This window comes from Manis pentadactyla, chromosome 9, assembly GCF_030020395.1.
Source record: "Manis pentadactyla isolate mManPen7 chromosome 9, mManPen7.hap1, whole genome shotgun sequence".
In the NCBI taxonomy this organism is placed as follows: Eukaryota; Metazoa; Chordata; class Mammalia; order Pholidota; family Manidae; genus Manis; species Manis pentadactyla.
Genome location: NC_080027.1, coordinates 12,514,675 through 12,541,745, shown reverse-complemented (window position 1 = coordinate 12,541,745; position 27,071 = coordinate 12,514,675). Strand labels below are relative to the sequence as shown.

Below are 27,071 nucleotides of genomic sequence, written 5' to 3'. Positions count from 1 at the left end.
CCTGCTGCCTCTGATGAGTTCTTCCCTCCTGGTCCCTGTTCTCAGCTGGAACATCCTTCTACAGGGAACATCTAGATGACTCAGGCAGACAGCTCTGTCCTCTTCTTTGCTCCCCACACACTTTGCACATCCTTCTGTAATCAAAAAAATCAAGGCTGCTGCTTGCCTGTACAGTGCCTTCAGGCAAAGTAGAAAAAGGCACCCTTACCTCTCAATGCTTTCTTCCATCTGCCAGAAAATTCTTGTAACAGATGTGTCAACATGTAACATCTACAACATGAAATATGTCTGCCCTGGAGGAACCCTGATGACACCAGAGCTGCCACTCTGGGAACAATTCCCTGTGCCAGGAATTGTGCTAAGTGCCTAATCTCAAATACTGCTCACAAAGCTCAGGAGGGAAAGAGTTAATTTCACAAGTAAGGAAAGTGAAGTTCAAAAGCTAAGGCCAAGGTCAAACAGCCAGTAGGTGGCAAAACAGGGTTTGAAATCCAAAACACTGGTGGAAATAATGACCTTCATCAAGTTATTGTCAGACTTGACAATAGGCTGCCTCTTACACATATATCCCAGATCTTAGCGTGAGCAGCTTGAGGCAGAGACCACGTTTCAGCCACTGCCAAAGCACTGGAAACATGTAGAGTGGTCACGGAGTGGGCAGCATCACATGTATGTTGATGGAAGGACCTCGTTGCATGGCACTGGGGCCTGTTTCCCTGGGTTGTGGTTGAAGCTGGAGATGTTTGGACCAAGGAATCCCAGACGGCACCTTCCCCACCTTGGCCACTGAAGGCTAATATTCAGTTCAGTGCCTAGTTGGGATCTGCCCTGGCTCCTACACCAAACAGGCCCTCACCCAGGTCCTGAAGATTCCAGTTAGTCCTGGATTTTTCAGAGTCCAGAGATGTGCTCTCTGCTCAAGTGGGGCAAGGTTTATAAAGGAGGGCCTACTTGCGTGAGGGTCCGGGAAGGCAGGAGAAGCCTATCAAGGCAGATCTTAAAGGCATGTCTGAGTTTTCCAGGAGGACTCAGGGCAGAGTGAAGGATGCTCCTGGCAAAGGTATGACCAGAGGCTAGGGTGAGAGAGAGGGAGGGGTGGGAGGGCTGCCAGGGGAGACACTGGCACACAGACACCTTCTTGGAGTGGGGAACAGAGCATGCTTGTCTTTTTTTGAGTCTAGTACAATTCTTTACTGCTGCTTAATTCCAGAAACTTAATTATGCCTTTGCATGCCTCTAATTATTGCCTTTTGCCATTTACAGAAGTTTACTGATAAAAAGTGGGATTATATAAAAACAGCCTGTTTTCAAGCGCAGGGAGTGTCATACGATCTGTCAACCAACCATTGCCCAAACTGGCCAACAACTGTGAAAAATAAAGAAGAGCTGACAGCAATATCTTGGTTTCCTCACTTTATATTCTTTTGGGAGAAGATCCCAGTGGCCAGCCTAACCTGGGCATGAAAAGTCTTCATTCAAATGGCAGTGCAGCGGCGCTTGGAAGCATAGACTCGAAGCCAAATGGTCTGTGTTCAACTCCTAGCTATGACCCCGACCATCACTTAACCTCTCCAAGTTTCAGTTCCCTTGCCACTAGATGGTACCAAAATCAGTATGTGGAAAGACCTCAAACAGTGGCTGGCACACAGTAGGCTGTGTGAACTATTTTTTTATTACTTATCCAGATATGTCAATGTAGCTCTGAAGAAAGTAATGGAAAAGGTCCTGATTCTTTGCTAGTCTTAACGGAGGTTTCTTTTGAAAGTTCTGAGTGTCCTGCTGTAGGGGCAGGGAACGGTCCTCGTCTCAGTCAGGGTGTCTTTTCCTCATGGAGAAGGCCTATGGTAAGGTTGGTGGCTCAAAGGGGATATGGTAGAATTGAGTCGAGCACCTCCTTAACCTGAAATGCTCCTCCTTCCAGCCCCCATTCAGTCCAAGGTGTTGTTCTGCTCTACTCTCTCCAGGCTTTCCTCTTTACACATCTTGCTCTAGTTTCCGTATCTTCCCATGAATTCCCTGAGGATAAAGGCCCTCTGCCTTGTTCACCTATGTCCCCAAGTTAGAACTGATGATCAGTAAATGTTGCTGAATTGAATGAGAAGGAATGATGTAGATTTTCTCAAAGGAATATGAGTGGACCTGAAGTGGCCAGTCTGTGTTAGTGAGTTCAACCAAGGGGTTGATGAGAGTCTGAGCCTCTGTGAAGGGCCATTGAAGAGCCTGACTGAGCCTGGGCCCCCATCCCCATGGTGACAGTCACAGCTATTTTTGGGCTTCTGCCTCATTCTTAAACCTGGGGAATCTGGCTTTCAACGACTGACACATAACCTGCACATTTAAAAGGTATTTTATTAAAAAAGAGAAAAACCAAACAAACAAAAAACCCAACCCAAGAACTCTTGGTTCTGGGAGTTTGGGAGCAGCTTAAGTCTGTGGGGAGGGTGGAACCTGGAAGACAAGACAGTGTGGGGGGCCTCTGACCCCTAGGAGGAAGAGCAAGAGCCTGGGGAGGCTGACAGGCAGAGCAGCCTTTTCCAGGGCTCAGCCCCTCTCTGTGGCCTGGGCTCATCCACTTGTAAAAGACAGGGGACTAAACCCCCAGAAAAAGACAGGGTGAGCAGTTTTGGACAGGCCTCGGACCTCTTGTCAAAGTCACCAACCAGTTAGGCAGAAGAGGTGGCCCGGGGATCTATCGGGCCTATCAGCAGGCTCCCCAAACGTGGGGTTCGGAAGCCCACTCTTGGGAGGCAGGCTCAGATAGAGAGATGCGCCCCCAAGCGGTGAGTTGCTCAAGCCCCTCGGAAGAAGGAGCCCTGATGGGGTGGGACCTGGAGGCAGCCCCAGGCCAGCCTCTTGTGGGCAGAATCGGACCAGACTGGGAGCTCAGTGGCCCTGGGCGTTGCGGGGCAGCGCTCGAATGGGCCGAGGTGGGGGATTGTCCAGGACCGGCTCGGGCCGGGCCCGCGCACCACCCCGGCGCTTCTGCTTGCGCAGCAGATAGTTTGAGTACTGCACCTCCGGCATGGCCAGCTTGAGGCAGGCCTCGGTGGCCGGGCCGACGCCGCCGCTGGGCAGGTCGTAGCCCATGATGTCCACTTTGCGGCTGGGCTGCCACGGCTGCAACTGCTTGGTGCGGATCTGCGCGGCAGGCCGAAGCACCGGATCCTCGCCGAAGCAGCGCCGCAGCAGGCGCTCGCGGGCTTCGCGCAGCTGGCGGGCCTCGCGCTCTACGCAGGCGCGGCCAGCGCGCGCCACGCGGCGCCAGAAGGTGGCGTTGAAGTGGTCGTAGAGGCCCGCGTCAAGCGCGTTCCAGGTGCGCGCAGCCCGCGCGAGCGCCACGGGGATGGCGGCCAGGCGCGAGCTGGCGGCGCGCGCGTTGAGTTTAGCGTACAGCATGTCGTCCAGGTCCCAGGCCAACAGGCGCCGCAGCAGCACAAGTGACTCGTCGAAGTACTCAGCGATCATGACGAGCGAGAACACTTCCTCCACCTGGCGGATGAGGCCCGCCAGGTAGGCAGCGTCATCGTGCGGGCTGCGTTCGTTGTCACCGCCCAGGTCGTAGGCCAGCGTGTTATGCGCGAACATGGCGAAGTGCTCGCCCGCGCGGTAGTAGGCCTCGGGCGCGCGCAGGAAGGCCTCGAGCGACGCGTTGGGCACGCGCCGAAATGCCGGGCAGTACTGGTTGTAGTAGCTAAAGAGCGACTCGAACATGGCGGCCGGCTCGCGCAGGATGGTGACGTAGACGGTGCTGGGCGGCATGAGGCGCTCGAGCTCCGCGCGGTCGAAGCGCAGGTGGCTGGCCAGCACGTGAGGCGGCCGCGTGGCCGGGTGCACGAAGTGCGCCGAGAAGTTACGCGGGTAACAGAACTGGTGCTCGCAGCTTGGATGAGGCAGAGCCACCGTTAGGTTGTGGCGCTCGGCAAAGCGGAACAGGATGTTCTGCACTGTAGTACCCGCGGTCTTGTGCGTCTTCAGGAAGGCCACTGTCATGTGCTTAGGGCGTGGCGGTGAGTCCCGCAGAGGCGGGCAGCTCAGAGGGAACAGTTTGGGGTACCTGCAGGGGCCAAAGGGTTTGCAGAGAGGAGGGTGTGAGGGGGTGCGGCTTGACCCCTGCCCCTCCCCAAGGACGGTGGGATGGGCCAGAGCTGCCCATCCTGGGCTATACCCACAGGACAGTGGAGGGGTATGGTAGGTGGTCTAAGATGACCCCCATGCAACCTTGGCCTTCTGGTATTCATGCTCTTGTGTGTTTACTTCCCCATTAGTACAGGCCAGACTTACTGATGCCTCTAAGGATAGAATAGGGCAGAAATGAAGGCATGTCACTTGTGAGACTATGTTATAAAAATAGTAAGTATGGCTTCTATCTTGGCATCTTTCATTCTCTCTAGGATAATTTATGCAGGAGGAAGCAAGACACCATACTGTGAGCAGCCCCATGGGGAGGTACCACGTGACAATCCCCTAGGAATTGGGCCTTCAGTCCACAAGCCTGTTTGAAGAACTGAATGCTGCCAACAATTGCATGTGCGAGCTTGGATGGAGAGCCCTTGCAACCAACTCTTTGGATGAGACTGCATCCCCAGCAGCCAGCTTGACTGAACCAGAGGAACCCAACTAAGTTGCACCTGGAATCCTAACCTCAGGAAGCCAGTTAACAAATGTTTGATATTTACAGCTGCTAAGTTTTGAGGTGATTTGATTACCCAGGAATAGATAACCAACACATGGACAGAGGCCCTTGAAGATCCTTGAAGAATTCTACGCTACTGATGTATATAAACTGAGGACTAGGAGACAAATCATTTACATAGTCTGGCAACTCAGATAGTTACCAAATCCTTTTGCTCTCTGTCATGGCTCCCTATCTTGTAGATGAATGTCATGGGCTTTGAGGCAACCAATTTGTTACATGATTCTGTTAAGGCTTCTTGAGCCTTATTCATTCTTAAGCACATTTTTTTGAGCATCTATTATGTGCCAGGCCCTGTTCTAGGTTCAAGAAATATGACAGTATAAAAGACAGAGAATAGTGCTAGTTTTCATGAAGCTTTCATTTCTGTTTCCTGGTTCCTGAAACAAGGTTTTGGGATTACAGGTGACCTGTGAGTTCCCTACAGACTTTGAGTCACTCTCCTGTTTCTTTTCTGTCATCCTAAGCATCATGTAATGAGGTCAACTCTAAGCAGCTTTGAGGACACCATTGAGATTTCCTGTATGTGGCTGGTTTGAGCTCAGAATAATGTCTACACAGATGCGCCTTCTAAAGACCAGCAGATCACCTGGCAATGGGAATTGGGCCCATTCACACCTTTTTCATGGGTAGACTGTGTAGAAAATGGGGAAGTTGAGGCCCTGAGGTGTGCTGGGATTTGTTGGGTTCACACAGTGAGCCAGAAGGAGGGTCAGGGCTCCTGTTAGTTATCACATGGGGTCCTGTATAGGGTGACGAGCTAGGTCTCACATACTATCGTTCCCATTTTATAGATAAGGAAACTAGGGCTCAGAGAAATCAGGGGACTTTGCCCAGCACAGCAAAGTAGCAAGAAGTTGTTTGCAGTCCTTTGGGGAGACACTCAGAATGTGATGCTATGGCAAGGACCAGGGCTGTATTAGAATCCCAGTTTAGTCACTATCACTTTATGCAACCCTGTCAATGAAGACCAGTCCCTGTGGATCTAGAGAATATGGAAAGCACTTTGGGAATAGAGTGAAGGAGCAAGTCCCAGCAGAAGATGACTCTTCTCACAGGTGGAAGAAATGGGAAGGGGAGCGAGGTCCCAGTTCTGTTGGTAAAGAGGCAGCTTCCTGCCGAAGGAACACTTCCCCTGGGCCCCGCCCCCCGAGGCCCCACCCCCTTACCAGCTGAGCTGTGCCCCCTGGTGGATGAGGAGGCTTAAGGTGCTGCACCCTAGCACCAGCAGCAGGATTTTCCTGCGGCTCATCATCTTGGTGGCCTGCTGCAGGCGCTGGAGAATGGGTGGCATAATGGAGTACCCACCCCTGGACCAGCCAGGGCTCTGCTATCCAGGACTCCCTTTGCAGGCACTCATGGGGGCTCCTGGGGCTGTGGTAGCAGGGCCAGCGTTTCTGAGAGGCCTGCCGGGAGAAGGAGGCGAACAGGTTTGCATCAGGTAGAGGAGATGGGCTCTGGGCCCCAGCAGGACTGCAGCAAAGGAGAGCTCCAAATAGTGGGGTGAGCAGAGAGGCCAGGGAAGATCAGATTCCTCCCTCACTCCCATTGCCAAGACCCTATCTCCACACTGCTCCAGATAACTTAGTCTTGGGTGGAATTACAGGCTTCTGGGGTGTGGCCAGCCCTTCAAGCTGTAGCCACTCCCCTCCTTTGAGCCCTGTCTCTATTTCTCTGCCTGCCTCTCATTTGTCTTTGTCTTGTGGTCACCTCTATCTGTCTCATCAATAGACTTGCCTTAGCACCAGTGCTTGGGTCAGAGCACGAAAGTCTCAATTCAAGGTTTCCCTTCCTCCTGGACTCCTTGCTGATTGCTCAGTCAGGGGCTGGTCTTGACTCCCCAGATGCAGAGCCTCTTGGAAACAATGACCAGGCCTTCACTTTCTGACATGGGTAAGGGGTCAAGACTGCAGGCTTCCTATATGTACTGTACTGTTAGATACTTTACCCCATTTAGTTCTCACCACATAGACCCTAACATAGGTCTAATTTCCATTTTACAGACAAGGAAACTGAGGCTCTAAGAGATAGTACCACTTGTCTGTGTCATACAGCTATACTAGCAGAATCGGATTCAGACCTGCTATTCCTGGTTCCAGAGGCCGTGCCTTAGACAATGCGTACGCCGCTTCCATAGAGACCTGACTTCGCTTTCCCTGCTCTGGACTCTGGCAGTTCTGCATGCTTCTGAGCCCTGAGCTCTCCTAGCTGGGCTCCTGTCCTGAGGACCCAAGACCAACAAATCCATGAGGGAAAGGAAGGATGGACTTGAAATCCTGGACCCCTAACTGGCTTCCAGCCCCAGACACCCGAAGCCCTAGCCGCCACATCAGCTGACTGCGTGAGAGGTGCCAGGCCAAGGCAGTGGGATGGCAGCCCGGGAGGGGTCAGGATGTAGGGGGTACTGAGGAGCTCCTGCGTGTTGCCCTGCTGAGAATCTCCAGGAGATGGTGGGCCTCCATCCCAGGTAAGCAGCAGGAGTGAGAGGCAAGAGAAGAGCCTGGTTTGGCCAGTCACCTGTCCCTGCACACGTGCTCTGGCTCGAGGGCAACCTGGCCCTTGGCAGTGCCAGTGGAAAGTCAGCTTCAGCAGCAATGCCTGTCCTCTGGCTAGGGTGGGCTCTCTGTTTGAGGGGCCTCAGTTTCCAGGTTAAAGTTTAGCTTAAGCCTCATGTTCCTCTCTCTAGAGGAGAGGGGGAGCCTGGAACTTACGGGCATTTGCATGTGGGTGGAACTCGAACACCCAGGAACCAGGAGAGGTGAGGTAATGAACACCTTTGGACCATCACCTTCCCCTGGGGCCCTGGGCTTGGCTTCCAGTCCCTCTGCTTTAGCCCCCTCCCCCCAGTTAATCCTGGATTACATTTAAACCTGTTCGGGTGGAAAGCTGTCCCTTCTCTCCAGGCCCCATCACCTGGTTTCCTCTGCCAGCCTGCAGACAGACTTAATCCCCCTGGAGCCGAGGTGGGTGAAGGGTCCAGCCACAGAGGGCAACCAAGGGCAGGGCAGAGAAAGCCCAAGCTCCCCTCCACCATCCCGCCCATCTTTTCAAGGGTTGCTGGGGTAGAGCAGGGCTAGTTCTGCCTGGGCGGAGAAGCCTGCAGGAGGCAGCCAGAGCCTGGCGTCCTCTCGGGATGTACACCTTCTTCCCTTTCTCACTCATCCTGCCCAGACACTTGGGGACCAGACAGGGGTTTCCTAAGGGGCAGCCTATTCCCATCTTGGCCAAACTCACTCAAACCACCCTGTTTTTCAGACTGGGTCAGTGAAGGAAATAAATCCTGAAGGGAGCTATGGTGGGACTTCTCCTGGGAGACACTTCAGTCAGGTCACACAGAGAAGGGTGAGGGGTGCCTGGTGGCTCCCTCAATCCCACTCCCCTCCATGGCCTAGCCCAGTGGAGTCAGCTAGCCAGACTCCAGTCTGAGAGCCACTTGGAACAGGGTATAATCAGTACAAGAATTCCCCAGCCACCAGCCCCCTGAGGTGGGCACCTGTTTTTGCTTGGTCACCATCACTGAGGGAATGCTCACCATCCTCAGATTTAACCTGGTCCATTTCTGAGCTGCCTTGAAAGTTCTTTCTGGGACAACCAAGACCAGCCCACACTGATGGTGCCCTTCTCAGCTTGTCCCCATCCTCTTCCTCTCTCTGTGGTTGTTACTGCTGCCCTCCTACATCACACAGACCATTTTTCTCCATGACAGACCTTCAGGTATTTGGAAGCAGTAACCCTGTCTCCCCTGGGTGGGCACTCAGCCAGGCTAAACATTCCAGGTCCCGAGAGAGGATGCTCCTTGGGCATTGGAGAAGGCCTCCCCTCCTTTGGCAAGTTCAGTCTGGGATGTCTCTTCTGGAGATGGAGTCAGGGCACTGGATCCCAGGGAGGGGGCTGCCTGGGGCTAGGTTTCCATTTGTGATCTCCAGGCTGGTGCAGGCTGCTGGGGCCAGGCTTCAGAGCAGCAGCCCTGGCTCCTGCCCCTCACATGCTTCCACCTACTCCCTGGCCTTCCTGTCTTCTCCATGGGAAGAGAGTTTCCCCAGCCATCCCAGACAGGTCAGGGGGCCCGGCCTCATCAGGACATCGGTGCTAATTTTAGAGCAGTCTACCTCAGGCTACTGCCTGGTTTTGCAAATTGCTTTCCTTTCTCCAGGGAACCAAAGACAAAACGGTTTAGCTAGCGAGAGCTTTGAAAACTGGCCTGGATGCCCACCCACTTCCACATGAGCCCCTTCCTCTCTCTCCTCGGAGCTCTAGGGCCAATAATGGTGCATTTAGAGGAGGGTGGCATCCCGGCCTGGACCTGACCTGACCGCTGGGTGACCCAGAGACTCCACCCTTACCTGAGGACGGCATCGCCCAGTGAGTAGGGAAACTGCCCAGGGCCCTAGAAAGGAAGGGGCCAAGGGCTGAGGGCTGCAGATGAGTGGCCCGGGAGAGGGAATATCTCGACACTTCCCTCCTTTCCTTTCTTCTTTCCCCCAGCCCGCATCAGATCCCCACCCCCCCACTCCTGCCCAGGCCCCTTTCCCTGTCATCCACCCCCCCGTCGTCCCCGCCTCCTAGCACCTTCATCATCCTTTCTCCATCACCACCCCGCCGCCACCAGCCCCCATTCCCTCAGTTTCATCCCAGTCTCCCCCAGGGATCGGTCATCGGGACCCGGTCGCTATGGGGGACAGGCCGGATTCTCCCTCCCGCTCCCCAGGGGGCCCAGCGCCCCGTCCGCAAGCTCTCCAGGCACTAGGCCCCCGCGACACTCTCCCGCCTGTCCCCCGAGCCCCATCCCGTCCGGTCCACCCCCGGCGCCGGCCCCAGGCGGGCCGCTGCGGTACTCACGCAGCGCGGGCTCCGCCGCTCTGGGCTGGCGGTGGTCGCCGCTACCTCCCACCCCCTGTCCCGAGATCCGCTGTGGATCCGGGGGCCCTGCGCGCCAAGTACTGGTCTCTCGCTCTCCGCGCCTGGATGGGATCAGGTGGCGGCGTCCGCTCGGCTCAGCCCGCTGCCCGCCCCCGATCGCACTTCGGAGGCGGAGGCGGGTTGAGGGCGGGGGGCGGCGGAGGGGGAGGGGCAGGGGCAGGGGAGTACTGCCCAGGTGGCCTCTTCGGAGGAGGGCATCTTTCCCCCGCATCCTTGCGGAGTGTGGATATCAGCGTGGCCAGCTCCTTGTCTCGCTCTGCAGAAGGGGAAACCGAGACCCGGAACGTATCTGGGTCCTCTGGCATTGCTGAGCATTCATAGCCCCCCCACCCCTTTCCTCCGTCATTCTTGGGCTGGAGGGTCTTGAGGGAGTGGGAGACACAGGTCCATTTATCAACAACCACATACTCCCTCCCTTTTTTCCTCCTTCCACCTACATTAAAGAAGCACAGTTCCAGCACCACCCCGCCGCGGTTGGGTTCCACCTGCCCTCACACCCCTGGGGATCCCTTCCCTTTCAGCCCCTGAGGCAGCCCATGCTGCTGACCCTTGCCTGTCCACCAGGACTCCAGACCTACTCCTCCCAAACCAGAACTTTAGTGGGCCTGGGACCCCTGCTCAGGCACTTTGTACTGGGGATCAGAGAACCCAATTTCAATTCTGGTTGAACTTAAATCCCAGAGTCAAAGGCAACTCCCTGGGCCCAGTTGCTTCCAGCTCTAAGATGGGGAGCTATTCTTGTAGCTCTTCGGAGGCTGCAGAGATGGTACCCGTGAAGGCACTTGTAAACTCCCGTGTGTGTGTGAGGGCCGGGGTGGGGGTGGGGGGGCAGGGCGGTGGTCCTGAGTTTTCCACTGCCTTAGTCCTTAGCTCCTACTACCTGGGTGCTGGGTAACAGCACCTTCTAAAGTCATGCCAGACACCAAGAGCCCCACATTTAGTCATTTAGTTAAGCGGCTCTCAGACACCCTGCTTTCTCCTGTCCTCGGGACCTGGTATGGCCAGGATCCTGGAGCTGGGGCAGCCACCCAAAGCTGGGACTAGGAAGGACTGGATTCCATTCTGGACCTACACAGGTAGGTATTGTGAGAGGTCCTTGTTAACGAGGAGGAGGGAATGGGGGCTTAGAGTCAGGAGAACTGACTGGTCCCAGTTTGGTCCCTTGGGCACATCAGCTTTTCTCTGCCCTTCAGTCATCCCCTCCGCACAGTGAGGGTTCCTACCCTGCCTAGGTCCCAGAGATGTTATGATAAAATGAGGCTCCACTTGGCCCATCCCTTTCTGGCTCTAGCTACATTACCTCCTCACCCATCAGCTCTCAGTTTATTCTGCCCTAGAGACTCCCATCTTCCCCTTCCCCAGCGCACACAGATGCCTTGGCGCCTCCAGCCTCAGGTGACCTTCTCCTGTTACAGACACTTCCTTGGTTCACGAGTGGTTCTGCCTGAGTGGGCTTACAACCTGTAGGGGAGGGCACCGCTGTTTTTATCTTCTGGGTTCTTTCTGGGTTTGGCTTTTCCTCTGGGAGTGTCAGGAAATTGGGATAGTGGTGGTGATGGAAGGGGCGAAGGGTCATTTTGGCAGGAACTGAGTCAGGGCTGGGATGTGAGCAACCTTCCTGGCCTAGTCCTTTTCTCTGTCTCTTCTAAACCGTACCTTCTGGGGACCTGGCACCCCATTCTTTTTCCCCTAGTTCCCAGCTACTTCTCTCGTGGGGGTAGTCAGTGAAATAGAGCATGGTTGAGAGATCTGAAGGGTGTGGGTGGGAAAAAATGAGACCATTTCACTCGAGTTTCCTGGCTCTCTCACAGTGTACACACACACACACACACCACTCACTCACACAGGTGACGGGCCTGTCACATACACCACTCACACAGGTGTTGAGCCTGTCTCACACACACACACAGGTGATGGGCCTGTCTCTCACACACACAAACACACACACACACACACACACACACCCCACTCACTCACACAGGTGACGGGCCTGTCACATACACCGCTCACACAGGTGTTGAGCCTGTCTCACACACACACACAGGTGATGAGCCTGTCTCTCACACACACACACACACACACACACACACACACCCCACTCACTCACACAGGTGACGGGCCTGTCACATACACCGCTCACACAGGTGTTGAGCCTGTCTCACACACACACACAGGTGATGGGCCTGTCTCTCACACACACACACACACACACACACACACACACCCCACTCACTCACACAGGTGACGGGCCTGTCACATACACCACTCACACAGGTGTTGAGCCTGTCTCACACACACACACCACTCACTCACACAGGTGATGGGCCTGTCACATACACTGCTCACACAGGTGTTGAACCCGTCTCACACACACATACAGGTGATGAGCCTGTCTCACACACACACACACACACACACCACTCACTCACACAGGTGACGGGCCTGTCACATACACCGCTCACACAGGTGTTGAGCCTGTCTCACACACACACACAGGTGATGAGCCTGTCTCACACACACACACACACACACACACACACACACACACACCACTCACTCACATAGGTGATGGGCCTGTCACATACACCGCTCACACAGGTGTTGAGCCTGTCTCACACACACACACACACACACACACACACACACACACCACTCACTAACACAGGTGACGGCCTGTCAGTAGAGGACTGAGTTACAATGGGAGAGGGATCTCAGAGGTGGGAGAGAAACTGAATTGACTGAATTGACCTATCAGGACAGGGAAAGGTGGAAGCTTGGCAGGTAAGGGGCACCTGCCCATCCCTCTCAGGCACTGAAGGGGCCTGGGGGGATCACCAGGCAGGGTCGATCCCACCAGTAGGCTGCTGTAGCTGAAGGAAGAAAAGGTCCTGAATTTATTTTCAGCACTAAAAAAGAGTCAAATGCTGTCGCTATAAAGACTGTTTAATTTGTTTGCCCTCCCCCACCAATAATCATTTATTGAGCACCTCTTGAACGCCAGGTGCTGCGAGAGCGGGAAGGACCAGGTCCCCGCTCACGTTCCTGGGGTTGGAGGTGGGCAGAGGGACAAGAAAAACTTCAAAATAAATAGTGGGCGTTTGAACGTGTTACAGGAGCTCCAAGAACTACAGGAAAGTGGGAGAAGGCTTAGCGGGGAAGAATCTGAGCCGGCTGTGGGTGGAAAGAGGGGCTTTAGTGTGGACCTAAGGTCCCCGGTCGGCATCTGGAACTCAGCCGCCCGGGAGGGCCCGCTCCCCTCTCGGCTGCGATCTCCTTTCGGCCCATTCATCATCCATGCCTGGGCCGGCGACGGGGGGCGGTCAAACAATCAGGCACTGTTTTATCGCGGGCGCCGGCGGCAACCTCCCGCTTGGCGCCCACAACCGGCGGTCACCGGGGCAATGAGTCCTTCGGGTCTCCTGGGAACGTAAGCGTCGGGCCTCTCCCGCCTGACGAGGAAGTGGGAAGGCTGGATGCCTGCTCCGGCCGGGAGAGACCAGCTTTCCCCGCAGCCCGGTCCTCGTTGCAGCCTCTAGTGTTCCCGGTGCTGTGGCCGGACACGGTCCGCCAGCCTTGCCCTCACGGACACCGGGACCTGCGTACTACAACTCCCAGAAGGCCTATGGCCAGGCCGCTGAGGGACCTTTGGAGAACAGCTCGGAGGTGGGCCTTATCCGAACTGTCTTCCAACCCTTCCAACTTCCGTACGGCGCTTCCGGAAGTTCCGGAACGTGGGCCCCGAGGCTGGCCCGGGCTTCCGGGTAGGTCGCGCGCCTTCCAGCGGCCAAGATGGCGACCGAGCATCCCGAACCTCCCAAAGGAGAGTTGCAGCTGCCGCCGCCGCCACCTCCTGGGCACTATGGCGCCTGGGCTGCCCAGGAGCTTCAAGCCAAATTGGTAGAGATCGGAGCTCCGATCCAGGGTGAGGAGCATGAGAGATCAAGAGCTGGCAGCGTAGGCCTGTGGGGAAGCGGAGCCTGGTTACCCCGGAGACCCGGGGGTGGGGGCAGAGGCGGGCGGCTGGAGCCTAACTCGGGCCGGCTGGCCGGCTCGGCCTGACTTACCCAACTATCTTGTGTTTTGCCCAGCAGGGAGTCGCGAGGAGCTAGTGGAGCGGCTGCAGACCTACACCCGCCAGGTAAGTGGTGGAGGCGGGACGTTGGGACAGGCCAAGCTTCTGAAGGAAGCCTTCATGACCCCTCAGGACAAGGTTTGCATTGGTTATGTATGTACTTCGACGCAGCAAGCCGAAACTTGCTCATTTTCCTTTTACCTCTTAAGTGCCCAGCCCGGAGCTTTGGCAGACAGGTACTGGGTAATTTTGTTGAATGAATGGGAGCAAATGTTGAGTGGAACAGCTCCTCTTGGAGTGACCTAGAGTCCTTTTCTTTTGTAGACTGGCATCGTGTTGAATCGACCAGTTCTGAGAGGTGAGGATGGAGACAAAGCCGCTCCCCCTCCCATGTCAGCACAGGTAAGGAGGTTGTTCCACTTTGTAAGATCTCTCCTGCCCAGGGTAGCCCCTCCTCTCACATGCAGTGTATTGGGGAGTGCAGCCAGGAGATTGGCCTGGGGGGCACTGCCATGACAGAATTGGGAGCTCTTCAATCCTCCCTTGGTCCCGATGTCTGCTTTTCCAAACTACCTGTCATTTAAGATTTAGCATAAATATCTGGAAGCCTTACTTGAGCTTCTCCCAGCAATAAGTAATCCACCCTCTTCTTTGCCCTCCCAGGGCACAGTTCCCATGTTATTTAGTAGGACATTGGGGCTCATTCCCAGATTTAATGAGTCATTGGGAGATAACCAACTCCTGTTTATTTAAGCTCTCTCAACTCCCTGTCTGTTCTGATCCAGGATCTGAATGGTTTTTTCTGGAGCAGTGACTCTGACCCAGGGTCCATTGACTTTTGTGTGTGTGATGAGGAGTCCCTAGGTGGCCTTCAGAGTTGTCCCTGAATCTCCTGAAATCATATGTGAAGTCTGTGTTCATGATATTTTTCTAGGGGGACAGCCAATAGCTTTCATTGGTTCATGCCCCAAAGTTATCCTCTTTTCTTGATATTGCTACAGAGCATTCTCTTCCTGAAGGCAAGAATTTTGAATCCCAACACCTAGCTCATAGTAGATTCCTAGCACATGTCTGCAGTAGATAAATGTTTCCTAGTTTATGGTCATATTTTTTTCCACAGCTCTCTGGGATTCCCATGCCACCACCACCCATGGGACTTCCCCCTCTGCAACCTCCTCCTCCACCTCCACCACCTCCACCAGGCCTTGGCCTTGGCTTTCCTATGGCAGTTGGACCCCGCCCACCAAACTTAGGGCCCCCACCACCTCTCCGGGTGGGTGATCCTGTGGCTCTGTCAGAGGAGGAGCGGTTGAAACTGGCGCAGCAGCAGGCAGCATTGCTGATGCAACAAGAGGAGCGTGCAAAGCAGGTAGGACAGGTGGCAGCTTGGGTCCTGAAGGGGAAGTGGAGCCTCAGACAGGGTCGGATCCTGGAGCTAACCCTTCTGGGATGGTCTGAACCAAAAACTAGGACTTAGTCCCTACGCTGGAAGAGGACCCACACTGGCCTGTAGGGTATTTGTGCTGGTATGAGCTTGTTTTCTTCTTTAATCAGGGAGATCATTCACTGAAGGAACACGAGCTCTTGGAGCAGCAGAAGCGGGTAATGCCTCTTACTCTCAACTTTGACTCCATGGTCCAATCCATTGGCTGTCACTTCTAGTGCTTAGTGTCCAAAAAAAGATGCACCATTCAGATTTTCTGTGGAGGTTACTTCATCCTCAGCTAAGTTCCAGAATCTCCCAAATAATCCCATCTTTCCTGTAGCCCAGGGGTTGGTAAAGTATGGACTGTGGCCTGTTTTCGTATGGCCTACGAGCTAAGAATGGTTTTATATTTTTAGAAGATTGTTGAAAAAAAACAACCCACAAACCAATGTTATATAACAGAGTCCATACAGTGGCCTGTAAAGCCAAAAATATTTTGCTCTCTGGCCTGTTACAGAAAAGGTTTGCTGATCTCTGCTAGTTTTATGTGATACCATTTTAGGTAACTTGGGGAGGACTCTGGGCTAATTTAGTCATTTGTATCACATTTAGGCTAAATGTGATAGATGTTAAGTTAGAGAATGATACATAAAGCATTCAGCCCCGGAGGTACTTTGTAACAGTTGTTAGCCAAGGCTACTCAGGAGTATTTCTGGATATATTTATGAAGTACCGTTTTTTGCACAGATTGTGACGGGTGGGTGTGGGCAAGAAATTATTCCTTAGAAATAATCTCTTGGGAAAGAAAACTTATACTATAAAGTAGAAGGCAGAGGTTAGCTAAATATTGAATTTTCTGTTAGGAACCAGAAGTTTCCTGGGGTTTTCTGTGTGAAGAGAGGGCTCCCACATTTTAGATCAGTAGCTTGAAGGTGTTGGGGGCAACAGGGATATCAGAATTTGAGTGAGTGGTACCTTGTTCTCCTTGGTCCTGTTAGCCAACTGAAAGAATGCATTTGCAGGAGGCTATCTGCCCAATGGATTCCCTAGCTCGTCTCCACTCCCAATTCCCTTTTGTAGGCAGCTGTGTTACTGGAGCAGGAACGGCAGCAGGAAATTGCCAAGATGGGCACCCCTGTCCCTCGTCCCCCACAGGATATGGGCCAAATTGGAGTTCGCACTCCCCTGGGTCCTCGAGGTAAGACCCTGGAAATGGAAAGGAAGGATAAGGAAGGGGCTTAAACATTTTAAAATTTAATTTAACTATATATCACACAAAAACAAGTGCATATATGAGAAGTATACAGCTCAGTGAGTTTTCATAAACTGAACACACCCTTACATCCAGCACCTCAACCAAGAACCAAAACATCAGCACCCCAAAAGCTCTCCCAGGCTCCCTTCTGGCCACCCGCTTCTCCTAAGGGTGGTCGTCATTCTGCCTTTTAGCAAGGAAGGTAATTTTTTAAATGAAAACATTGTCTCTTCTGTCTTTGGACTTATTTCTCCTCTCAGTTGCTGCTCCAGTGGGCCCCACTCCCACTGTTTTGCCCATGGGGGCCCCGGTTCCCCGGCCTCGTGGTCCCCCTCCACCCCCTGGAGATGAGAACAGAGAGGTGAGATTGGTGATTTCTTTTTTTTTTAGGAGAGCAAGGTACAGGCTTTTATTTAGAGATAAAGTGAGAGAGTAGAGCTCCTGGCTCAGGCCAGGAGGGGACAAGAGAGTCCCGAGATTGGTGATTTCTTCTTAGGCACAGGAGAGTATGGTTTTGGAGGGGACTATTTCTGGATTTTGGGGGAGGATTTAGGGTGGTGGGGGGAGCCAAACTTGTTTAAAACATAGGTAGGGCAGGCAGGAGGGTCAGGGAGACATTTCTGGTAGGGTTCTGGGGTTCACTGTGAGGGATTCCGAGGATGACTTAGTCCAGTTGTCCGCTCTCTGCTGTTTACATCACCTGGCCAGCAGCCTTTTTAAGTACAAGAGGTGAAAATCAGAGATAAAAGGGCACTGAGGCCACCCTCAGCAACCTGCTGGTTGGATTGTGTCTGGCAGATGGATGACCCTTCTGTGGGCCCCAAGATCCCACAGGCTTTGGAGAAGATCCTACAGCTGAAGGAGAGCCGCCAGGAAGAGATGAACTTGCAACAGGGTGAGTGTGTCTGGAGGGCTGCAGGGACAGTGTGGAGAGGCTGAGGCCGTCTTCGTTCCTCTCTCCCTTTCCTGAGGAGAGTTGGAGAGAGAAACTGGCTCTTGGTAAAGAGGGATGACTGTGAATGAGTGGCAGGCACTGATGTGAGGGTACTGATGGCTGCCATCCCTGCTCACAGAGGAAGAGGAAATGGAAACTGACACTCGCTCCTCCCTGGGCCACTCGGCGTCAGAGACTGAGGAGGACACTGTGTCCATGTCCAAAAAAGAGGTATGAGCTGGAACTGGGTCTGGAAGGACTGTCAGGAGATGGGGCTTGGGCATTGAGATAACACAGGTTCCAAATGTTCACTGAGTAGTAGCTACTGTTTTGTGCTAATTCCTGCCCTAAGCATCTTACACATACTTTTCGTTCAATTGCCATAAACTCTTTGAGGTGTGGGTACTATGTACACCTACGTTTTAAAGCCCAAAAAACTGAGGTTCTGAAAGGTTCAGTAGTTTATCTAGAGGCACACAGCTTGAGAGGGGCAGAACTTTGGAGTCTGACATCAAGGTCTCTTTTCTCAGCCACTTGGGGAAATTGGGTGAAGAGATTACGGGTTTGGGGCAGGCATGGTGCTTGGATTTCTGACCTGCTTGGTTTTCCTTGTTTGGGCAGAAAAACCGGAAGCGTAGGAACCGAAAGAAGAAGAAAAAGCCCCAGCGGGCCCGGGGGGCATCATCTGAGAGCTCTGGGGACCGAGAGAAAGAGTCAGCCCGGTCCCATAGCTCCGACTCTCCAGCAGCTGATGTTGAAATTGAGTATGTGACTGAAGAACCTGAAATTTATGAGCCCAACTTCATCTTCTTCAAGAGGATTTTTGAGGCCTTCAAGGTATAAGGAGCAGTGTGCTCTGAAGGGGCAGAACTGAGCAGGGAAGGGGGAAGACAGGGTAAGGAGGACATCTTTCAGTGTTGGGTTCAGGAACTAGAGAGGGGCCCAGGGCTGAAGGTTCCACATTGTCTGTCTCCTCAGCTCACTGATGACGTGAAGAAGGAGAAAGAGAAGGAACCAGAGAAACTTGACAAATTGGAGAACTCTGCAGCCCCTAAGAAGAAGGGCTTTGAGGAGGAGCATAAGGACAGTGATGATGATAGTAGTGATGATGAACAGGTGAGGCCCACACCCACCCATCAGGAGGACAAGGACTTGGGTCAGGTGGTGAGATGTGACCAACGAGGACCACTGTGAAGTCTTGCGGTCGAGAATCCTTTTAGTCGTTTACGCTTGGGATAAGGTAAGCAGTCTGATTCACACCCAAGAGTCCTGCTCAAAAGATGACTGTTATGTTCTAGGAGAAGAAGCCAGAAGCTCCCAAGCTGTCCAAGAAGAAGTTGCGCCGAATGAATCGCTTCACTGTGGCTGAACTCAAACAGGTGAGACCTGTGATGATCCCCAGGCCCTGGAGCCTGGCTGGGAGACCTCATAAGCTCCTAGAATCCCATGGGGAGTGGGGCTTTCTTTGCAGGGGAGAGTTTTGGGGGAGGCCTGGGCGACTTCTGTAAGGGTCTTTTGAGGAAGACAAAAAGAAAAAGTGGTAGACGTGAGAGGTAGGTAGGGGCTTTTAGAGGTGTGTTGCTGTGTTATCCAGCTTGTGGCTCGGCCCGATGTTGTGGAGATGCATGATGTGACAGCACAGGACCCCAAGCTCTTGGTTCACCTCAAGGCCACTCGGAATTCCGTGCCCGTGCCACGCCACTGGTGTTTTAAGCGCAAGTACCTGCAGGGCAAACGAGGGATTGAGAAGCCCCCCTTCGAGCTACCAGATTTCATCAAACGCACAGGCATCCAGGAGATGCGGGAGGCCCTACAGGAGAAGGTGAGGACCTGGCTGGGGCTCAGAGCTGCCCTGGGGGATCCCCGTCTGTAATAGCAGCCTGCTTCAAAATCAGGATCTGGTTCACAGAACCCAGCTGCTTGTTAATTGTGTAATCTCCAGTTTAGAGACAGCACTTCACATGACACAAGGCAGAAGGGCAGGAAGCTGGGAAGGGCAGGAGGGGAGGCCATTGATGTGTGAAAGGCAGACCTCACAGTGACACTCAGAGCTAGCTCTCCTGCCCCACGCTGAGACCTCTGGTTCTGAGCAGCTCTGCTTTATCCTTTGTTTTACCCCTTGTCTCCTGCCCTCCACCTGCACTTTGCTGGCTCTCTTTGACCTGCACATGGGCCCTCCTTTCCTTTCAGGTTGCTTTTGGCTGTGTCTATAATTCTCTGCCCACAGTGAGCCTGATGCACTTTGCAGCTAGAGATTCATGGCGGTTGTGTGACTTCGCAAATTAAACATTTTTAATTATAAATAGTTTCAGTGGATATAATAACTTGTGAGTAGTGGGAAAATTCAGAAGGTACAAAAAAAGCACAATGAAAACTTAACCTTGCATTTGGCCTGTAGTCACCTAGTTCTCTCCAGAGGCAGTTAATGAGATCAGTCTCTTGATCAGGTGGCTTAAAAAAGTGTTCATTGACGTTCATAGCTGAGGATGATTTCATGTGATACACCTATTTTGTTCAGCATGTAATTATGAGCGGTTTGAGCAGGAAGGATTTCGGTGACTTTCAGAATGAGATAAAGGAGGTTTCCCTCGATCTCTTTTGGGAGTGGGGAGCCAGATCTATTAATAGTTGAACCTGGAGGCTACTTTTTATGGCGTGTCTTTTGCCCTTCTCCACAGGAAGAACAGAAGACCATGAAGTCAAAAATGCGAGAGAAGGTTCGGCCCAAGATGGGGAAGATCGACATTGACTACCAGAAATTGCATGATGCCTTCTTCAAGTGGCAGACCAAGCCAAAGCTGACCATCCACGGGGACCTGTACTATGAGGTTAGGGAGCTGCGGCTGGGGAGGCAAGGCTGCGCCTTTGGTTGTGGCTGTGTAACTCCTGGTCAGAAAGGCCTTCGAAGCTGGTACAGAGGCCCTTCTCCTCACCTTAAGTTGTCCATTAGCTCCTTTTGGATGGGATGGAATTTGCTATCTTAAAATGAGGTGGTTTTCTGGAGTACGAATGCAGACTGTCTTTGAAGTGATAATTGTTTGTGGTGGGTGGTTTAGGGACAGGGCCCAAGTGTCGTGTGCTTTTAGGAAACATTTGATACTGGGGGAGGAAAAATTTTATGCTTTTTCCTGAATCTTAAAATATTAACCACCTTGATATTATGGAATTTTCGAGGTGGAAGGATTTTGGAGATCATCCTGTTGAATGCCTGCCCTCATTTTACAGATGAGAAAGCAGGTCCTAAATTTGACTGTGTTCTCCTTGTGGGTTAATGACAGCACTGGGAGTCTTGCCTTTCTCCCCTCCTTCCTGACCTTTATTTCTTTCCTACTCTAGGGAAAGAATGATGAGAATCAGAGTGGGATCTAGGCAGCCCTCAGTAGGATTTTGTATCTGATGTGGATTGGGACTTCTCATCTTTGTTCTCATGTCCTCTAGCCATTGAGCTTCCAGTCTGTCTGGTGTCCGCAATATAGCATGCTCTACTTTTTCCTCAGGGGAAGGAGTTTGAGACGCGACTGAAGGAGAAGAAGCCAGGCGATCTGTCTGACGAGCTAAGGATTTCTTTGGGGATGCCAGTAGGACCAGTGAGTGTCAGTTACCTGACAGTAAGAATTGGGGTGGAAGGAAGACAAAGAGGGTCAGGCAGGTGGCATCTTGTTCTCTTTTTTCTGCAGAACGCCCATAAGGTCCCTCCCCCGTGGCTGATTGCCATGCAGCGATATGGACCACCCCCATCATACCCCAACCTGAAAATCCCTGGGCTGAACTCGCCCATCCCTGAGGTGAGCGCAGTCCTTTCTTTCATTCTTAACTGCCTCTGCTTTTTGCTAGAGGATGATTGTTTTTTTCCTGTTCTCATTCCATGATGTCTCTCTTTCTCACTTTTTTCATTTTCAAAAAAGAGTGATGGTTTTTGAATACCCATCATGCTCACCATAAAGTAGTCCATCAGAACTGACAAGCACAAAGGTGAAAACAAATCACCCACAGTTTCACTGCTCAGAGATAACCAAGTCTAACATTTGGTGAATGTGTTTTCAGATATCTCTTTAATATGTACATGGACAGACAAATAATTTTATCTCAGGAATGGCATTAAATTTATTATTTTTAAACAAAAAACATTACATTAAAAACATGTAGTAAACAACAAATCATTAGAATGAACAAGAAGTAATCATTAAACTTCAGATAAAAATGTTTGTCCCTTAAAGAGAAATAGATTGTAAAAGCTTTCCAAAGTTAGGAGAAATCAACAAGAAGTTGGAGTCACGGTTTTTAAAGTACATGTTTCAGTTTCAGTCAGTATGGACTCTACCGTGGAGGCAGAGGTCAGTAGTATATTTTGGCCTCTCATCTGCTCACCTTTATTGCTCTCAGATTTTTGTTGCTTACTACTTTTGCTTTGTAACACTTTATAACAGTCAATTCTTCTCAGAAGTCATAATTTCTAGAGTCCCCAAGTATTAGTTCTGTACTTGAGAGCATGATTTTTCTCTCAGGCTTCAGTGTTTGTTTTGTAGCTTAGGAGTGCAACTGACTTGTATTTCCCCTCATGCAGAGCTGTTCTTTTGGGTACCATGCTGGAGGCTGGGGCAAACCCCCAGTGGATGAGACTGGGAAACCACTCTATGGGGATGTGTTTGGCACCAACGCTGCTGAATTTCAGGTATGTGCCATGGCTGGCAAGCTTGGTCTTACTTAAGGTCGTGTTGGTTATGGCTTCATTATCAGGGAGCTGGCTGTTCTGAACTTTCAAAGTCTGGAAAAGGGCATACATTTTCCTGAGATATGATAGCAAGCTCCCCACTAGAACATGAGCTTTCTGTGGGCAGATAATTGTCTGTTCACTGTTGTATCCCTTCAGCTTACAACAGCTTGACACTTAGTACTTAGCGGTTGTTGAGTAAATCACTGATCTCTTTCAGACCAAGACTGAGGAAGAAGAGATTGATCGGACTCCATGGGGGGAGCTGGAGCCATCTGATGAAGAGTCTTCAGAAGAAGAGGAAGAGGAGGAAAGTGATGAAGACAAACCAGATGAGACAGGCTTTATTACCCCTGCAGACAGGTGGGGAAGCAGAGTCAGCCTCTCAGAAGTAGCCTATCTTCGGGAGTCTTCCCTTTAGTCCAGAGCTCGTTCCTCTCTTCCCAGTGGCCTCATCACTCCTGGAGGATTCTCGTCAGTGCCAGCTGGAATGGAGACCCCTGAACTCATTGAGCTGAGGAAGAAGAAGATCGAGGAGGCAATGGATGGGTGAGAGAACCAGCAGGGCCGAGAGGGAAGGACTTGGTCTTCCCTCAGCCTCTAGGTTAGCTGGCTGGCTTTTATTTATTCCTTTCCCCCAACTTTTTAACAATTACTGAACACCAGCTCTGTGCCAGGCACTGCTCGAAGAGGTAAACAGTTCACCAGAGAACAAGATAATTTCAGATGCGGATAGGGTGGTGTAGCAAAGGAAACTGGGTAATGGGATATAGAGGCTTAGGGAGGTGGGAAGGTCTTTGGAAAGGCCTCACTGGGGAGGTGGGTTTTGAGCTGAGAGCTGAATGTTAAGAATGAGCCAGCCACAGGCTGATCTGGGGCAGAACTGTAAGTACAAGCAGGGCAAAGGCCTTAAGATAGTTACAGGTTTCGCATAGTCATGCACTTTAAAGCTCTTCTGTTAGGCATACAAAAGTGTAGGATTGTTGTCTTCTTGAAGAACTGATCCCTTTTTCATAAGATGGTCTTCTCTTTGTCCATTCTGTTGTTTCATTTTTCCTATTTTCCTGCCTTTTGGATTAATTGAACATCTTTTATGATTCCATTTTACCTTCTTTGTTGACTTTTTAACTGTAAGGCTTTGTTCTGTTATATAGTGGTTGCTTTAGGGTTTATAATATTCATCTTTATCATAGTCTATCTGCAAGTGATGTCCACTTTTGTATAGTAGTAAGAACCTTACAACAGTATGCTTCCATTTCTCTCCTCCTAACTTCTGCACTGTTTTAATAACATCTTTTGTGTATGTTATAAATCCTATACTGTGTGGCTTTTTTGTTTAAATAGTTGTCTTTTGCAGAGTTTTAAATAATAATCACATATTGACCTATGTAATTAGCATTTCCAGAGTTCCTTCATTTCTTCATCTAGGTTTCCATTTGGTATCGTTTTCCTTCTGCCTGAAAGGTCTCCATCAACATTTCTTTTTGTGAGTTATGGATGCTTTCAGCTTTTGTGATCTTCATTTGTCTTTCCTTTTTGGAAGATTTTTGCCATGTATAGGATTCTAGGTTAAAGTAGGTCTTTTTTTCCTGTACTTTAAAGATGTTGTTCCAGTGTCTTCTTGCATTGTTTCTGGTGAGAAATCTGTCTGCCTTCCTTTGGTCTGTATGTGATGTGTCCTTTTTCTGTGGCTGCTTTTAAGATTTTCTCTTTATTACTGTTGTGAACGATTTATGACACACAGTATAGTGCAGTGTGTTGGTGTCGTTTTCTTGGTGCTTTGCTAGGGTTTGTTAAGCATCTTGAATCTGTGGGTTTATAGTTTTTATTGGCCTTTATTTCTCCAGATTTATTTTGTTTCTTTCTCTTTCTCCTCTCTTTTGGGAATGCCAATTACACATGTATTAGATCTCTTGAAGTTGTCCTACTGTTACTTGGTGCTCTGTTCTTTTTTAAAATATCTTTTCTCTTTGTATTTCATTTTAGAAAATTTCTATTCTTCTGTCTTCAAGTTTGCTGATATGTTTTTTCCTGCAGTTTCTAATCTGTTGTTAATCCCATCCAATGTAGTTTTCATCTCCAGCAGTATGATTTGGGTGATATTTTTATCTTCTGTGTCTTATTTTTGAGCATATAGAATACAGTTACAGTAACATTTTAACATACTTGCCTGATAATGGTAACATCATTGCCAGTTCTGGGTTGATGTAAATTGATAATATTCCTTATTAGGGATTGTATTTTCCTGTTTCTTTGCATGCTTTTTAATATCCATTTGGATGCCAGACTTCGTGAAATTTACCCTGCTGGGTCCAGGATACTTTTGTATTTTTATAAGTCGTCAGTTTTACTCAGGGGTACAATTAAGGTGCTTGGAAACAGTTTGATTCTTTCAGGTCTTGTTTTTCAGGTTCATTAGGCGGGGCTGAAGCTGTGCTCAGGCCTCTCCACTCCTGAGGCACAAGACCCTTCTGTATACTTAATGGCCTGTTCCTCAGAAGGTTTTTCAGTCTGGCTAATGAGACTAGGCACTATTCCCAGTCCTGACTGAGTAGCCAGCACCGTTAGCACTAATCCTTGGGTGGTTTGTTCCCTGGGTAGTTCTCTTACACTCAGTACTCACTCACTTGTATACTTATGAAAGACCTTCTTTAGGTGTCTTGAGTTCCTAAGTCTCTGTGCTGCTTTCCTGTCTCCAGTACTCTGTCCCTGGATCTCTAGCTGCCCTGGACTCTCAGGACTTCCAGCTTCATCCCTTCAACTCATGGAATCTTCTGGGCTCTATGTGGGTTCCCCTCCTTGTTCTGTGACCTGCAAATTTTTGCACTACAGTAGGCTGGGAAGTTGAGGACTCATTTGTTTTCTGCCTTTCAGGAATCACTGTCCTCTACTGCCCCACATCCAGTGACTTGAAAACCATGATTTTATATATTTTGGCCATTTTTTGATTGTTTCAGGTGGGAGGGTAAATCTGGTCCCTGCTGCTCTTTTTCCAGGAATCAAAAGTCAGAGTTTTGCCTATTTAAGGTAGAAAAGGAAAGAAGGGTTACCTGGGCTGGAGTATAGTGAGCAGAGATTTGGTAAGGGACCAGATTATGAACACTTTAGGTCACAGTAAAGAGTTTAGAGGCATTCAGTGAAGATCAGAAGCCTCAGAGGGTTTTGAGCAAAGGAGTGACCAGACCTCAATTCTTTTTTAAGGTGTTCACTTTAGTTGCTGTGTGAGAATAGATGTCACCTCCTCCAGGGGCAGAGGTGGGGATCAGTCTGGGTTAGTATTGGTGTATTTGCTCATGTCAGTGGTGAGACTAGCTAGGGTGGCTTTTGCACCCATAGGAGTGCCAGAGGTTTGAGTTCTTTATGCTAGAACTCTAGGCATAACTTGGGACAGGAACTGGTAGTCTCTCCTTTCCTGCTAGCTTCTCTGTACTGGACAAATTGTGGACATTTGCAGCCTCTCTGATCTGTAGCCTTTCTTTGCCTGTAGAATCTTGATCGCTGATCCCCTAAATTTGGTTCAGGAGACCCCTTAACTCGGTCTCTATACTCCTAGGCTTTCTTCCCTGGAATCAGCACTACCTCCATGCCTTTCCCCACTAACCCAGTTTTTCCCTCTCATGGATCTCCATGAGGCAGCTTGGGCACCATTTTCCCTTGGGTGTCTTGTAGTTTCTCCAGGGAGCTGGGCAGAGGTGCTGCCTGTGTTCCTTTGCTTCTCCTCTGGAGACCTTTTCATCCTTTCCTTTTTGGGCTTAACTCCATTGTCCTTTGCAGAAGCGAGACGCCTCAGCTGTTCACTGTGTTGCCAGAAAAGAGAACAGCCACCGTTGGGGGAGCCATGATGGGATCGACTCACATCTATGACATGTCCACAGTGAGCACTTGGAGGATACTGTTTTTGGGGGCCGTGAAAGGGGGCAGAAGCTAGGACTCATGAGCCTGTCTTTGGAGTTGCCATGGTTCTGATTCTTCTTCCAGGTTATGAGCCGGAAGGGCCCAGCGCCCGAGCTGCAAGGTGTGGAGGTGGCCTTGGCACCTGAAGAGTTGGAGCTGGATCCCATGGCCATGACCCAGAAGTACGAGGAGCATGTGCGGGAACAGCAGGCACAAGTGGAGAAGGAAGACTTTAGTGACATGGTGGCTGAGCATGCTGCCAAGCAGAAGGTAGGAGCTCACACAGGACCCCAATTGGGTGATAGCCAGGGACAAGGGACCAAGGACTCCTTTTTCAGAGGAATGGTGTCTTGTAGTAGTGGGAGTGAGGGTGGACTCAGTGCCTGCTGCCCTGGGCTTCCTTGGTGCTAGAAACCCTAGGAATACTCCAGTGGCTGCCCTCTTAAAGGATGAAGAAACAGGCCCAGAGAGGGGAAGGAACTCATCAGGGTCTGAGAATCCAGTTTCAGCACTTTTTCTACAGACCTATATGGCTGTGTCGGGCTGCTCCCCCTTGTTTTGGTGATCAGTGTGATGTTTAACCTATTGTAACCTGTTTCTCTTTCTCCTATAGCAAAAGAAACGGAAAGCTCAACCCCAGGATAGCCGCGGGGGCAGCAAGAAATACAAAGAGTTCAAATTCTAGGTCCCCATCACACACCCAACCTTCTTTAGGCCCTTTACTTGGATGCCTGGGCTTCACACATTGGTCCCCAAGAGCCAGCTCTCCTATAGTTCCCAAGAGCTTGTCATTTCTTCTTATTATAGACCTGTTTTGTAAATAAAGTTGTTTCCCAAGTTAAGAGGTAAATATATAACACTCCTGGTCCTCTGTTGTCTCCTTTTAATCTCCTCCTGCAAAAAGACTAAAACAGCTTATTTCTACCACCTCAGCACTGTCCTAGTAACCTGGGGCAAGACACCTGGTTTGGATGTTGCAGTGAGACTGGTGGTGAAGCCACAGCATTGCTGAAATTACATATATTACCACTGCCTGCTTTTGTGGGAGGCTCTGGGGGAAATACCTCTAGGTCTGGTTTAACCCTATCACTTTGTCCTTGGGGACTAAAAATAGCCAGCTTAGTGCCCTGGCTGGGCTGAGGAAGTACAGTGGGCTTGGGAAGTAG

The 27,071-nt window shown here is 50.9% G+C and overlaps 2 protein-coding genes and 1 long non-coding RNA gene across 4 annotated transcripts; 2 read left to right on the top strand and 1 right to left on the bottom strand.

Moving 5' to 3' along the window:
• Nucleotides 1–2,336: 2,336 nt before the first annotated feature.
• On the bottom strand, nt 2,337–9,686 carry GAL3ST3 (galactose-3-O-sulfotransferase 3). Its single transcript, XM_036929687.2, has 3 exons — nt 9,533–9,686; nt 5,863–6,099; nt 2,337–4,054 (listed from the first exon to the last, which is right to left on the bottom strand). Exons 2-3 carry the CDS (start codon nt 5,985–5,987, stop codon nt 2,884–2,886), a joined length of 1,296 nt encoding a protein of 431 aa, XP_036785582.1. The 5' UTR covers nt 5,988–6,099; nt 9,533–9,686; the 3' UTR covers nt 2,337–2,883.
• On the top strand, nt 3,382–5,023 carry LOC130684795 (uncharacterized). Its single transcript, XR_008999138.1, has 2 exons — nt 3,382–3,510; nt 4,392–5,023. It is a non-coding gene; the product is annotated as an uncharacterized LOC130684795 (long non-coding RNA).
• Nucleotides 9,687–13,369: 3,683 nt separating the features above from the next.
• SF3B2 (splicing factor 3b subunit 2) lies at nt 13,370–26,770 on the top strand. Of its 2 annotated transcripts, none has more exons than XM_057506881.1 (22): nt 13,370–13,535; nt 13,705–13,751; nt 14,010–14,087; nt 14,806–15,054; nt 15,240–15,287; nt 16,192–16,309; nt 16,627–16,727; nt 17,165–17,261; nt 17,440–17,531; nt 17,922–18,137; nt 18,279–18,416; nt 18,599–18,679; nt 18,895–19,122; nt 19,979–20,128; nt 20,798–20,887; nt 20,978–21,085; nt 21,865–21,972; nt 22,232–22,374; nt 22,459–22,560; nt 25,786–25,885; nt 25,990–26,175; nt 26,519–26,770. In XM_057506881.1, exons 1-22 carry the CDS (start codon nt 13,403–13,405, stop codon nt 26,588–26,590), a joined length of 2,685 nt encoding a protein of 894 aa, XP_057362864.1. In that variant the 5' UTR covers nt 13,370–13,402; the 3' UTR covers nt 26,591–26,770. The 2 variants fall into 2 exon arrangements, with proteins under 2 accessions (XP_057362864.1, XP_036785622.1); XM_036929727.2 differs by having other exon boundaries at nt 13,702–13,751.
• Nucleotides 26,771–27,071: the final 301 nt, after the last annotated feature.

What these genes read in the sequence shown, in the direction of transcription:
- GAL3ST3 (XM_036929687.2), bottom strand. Translation starts at nt 5,987, where the DNA reads ATGCCACCCATTCTCCAGCGCCTGCAGCAGGCCACCAAGATGATGAGC. An exon ending in CAGGGGGCACAGCTCAGCTG is followed by an intron (nt 4,055 to 5,862) that starts GTAAGGGGGTGG and finishes TGGCCCCTGCAG; the next exon opens with GTACCCCAAACTGTTCCCTC.
- SF3B2 (XM_036929727.2), top strand. Translation starts at nt 13,403, where the DNA reads ATGGCGACCGAGCATCCCGAACCTCCCAAAGGAGAGTTGCAGCTGCCG. An exon ending in TGAACTCGCCCATCCCTGAG is followed by an intron (nt 21,086 to 21,864) that starts GTGAGCGCAGTC and finishes CCCCTCATGCAG; the next exon opens with AGCTGTTCTTTTGGGTACCA. An exon ending in ACATCTATGACATGTCCACA is followed by an intron (nt 25,886 to 25,989) that starts GTGAGCACTTGG and finishes TTCTTCTTCCAG; the next exon opens with GTTATGAGCCGGAAGGGCCC.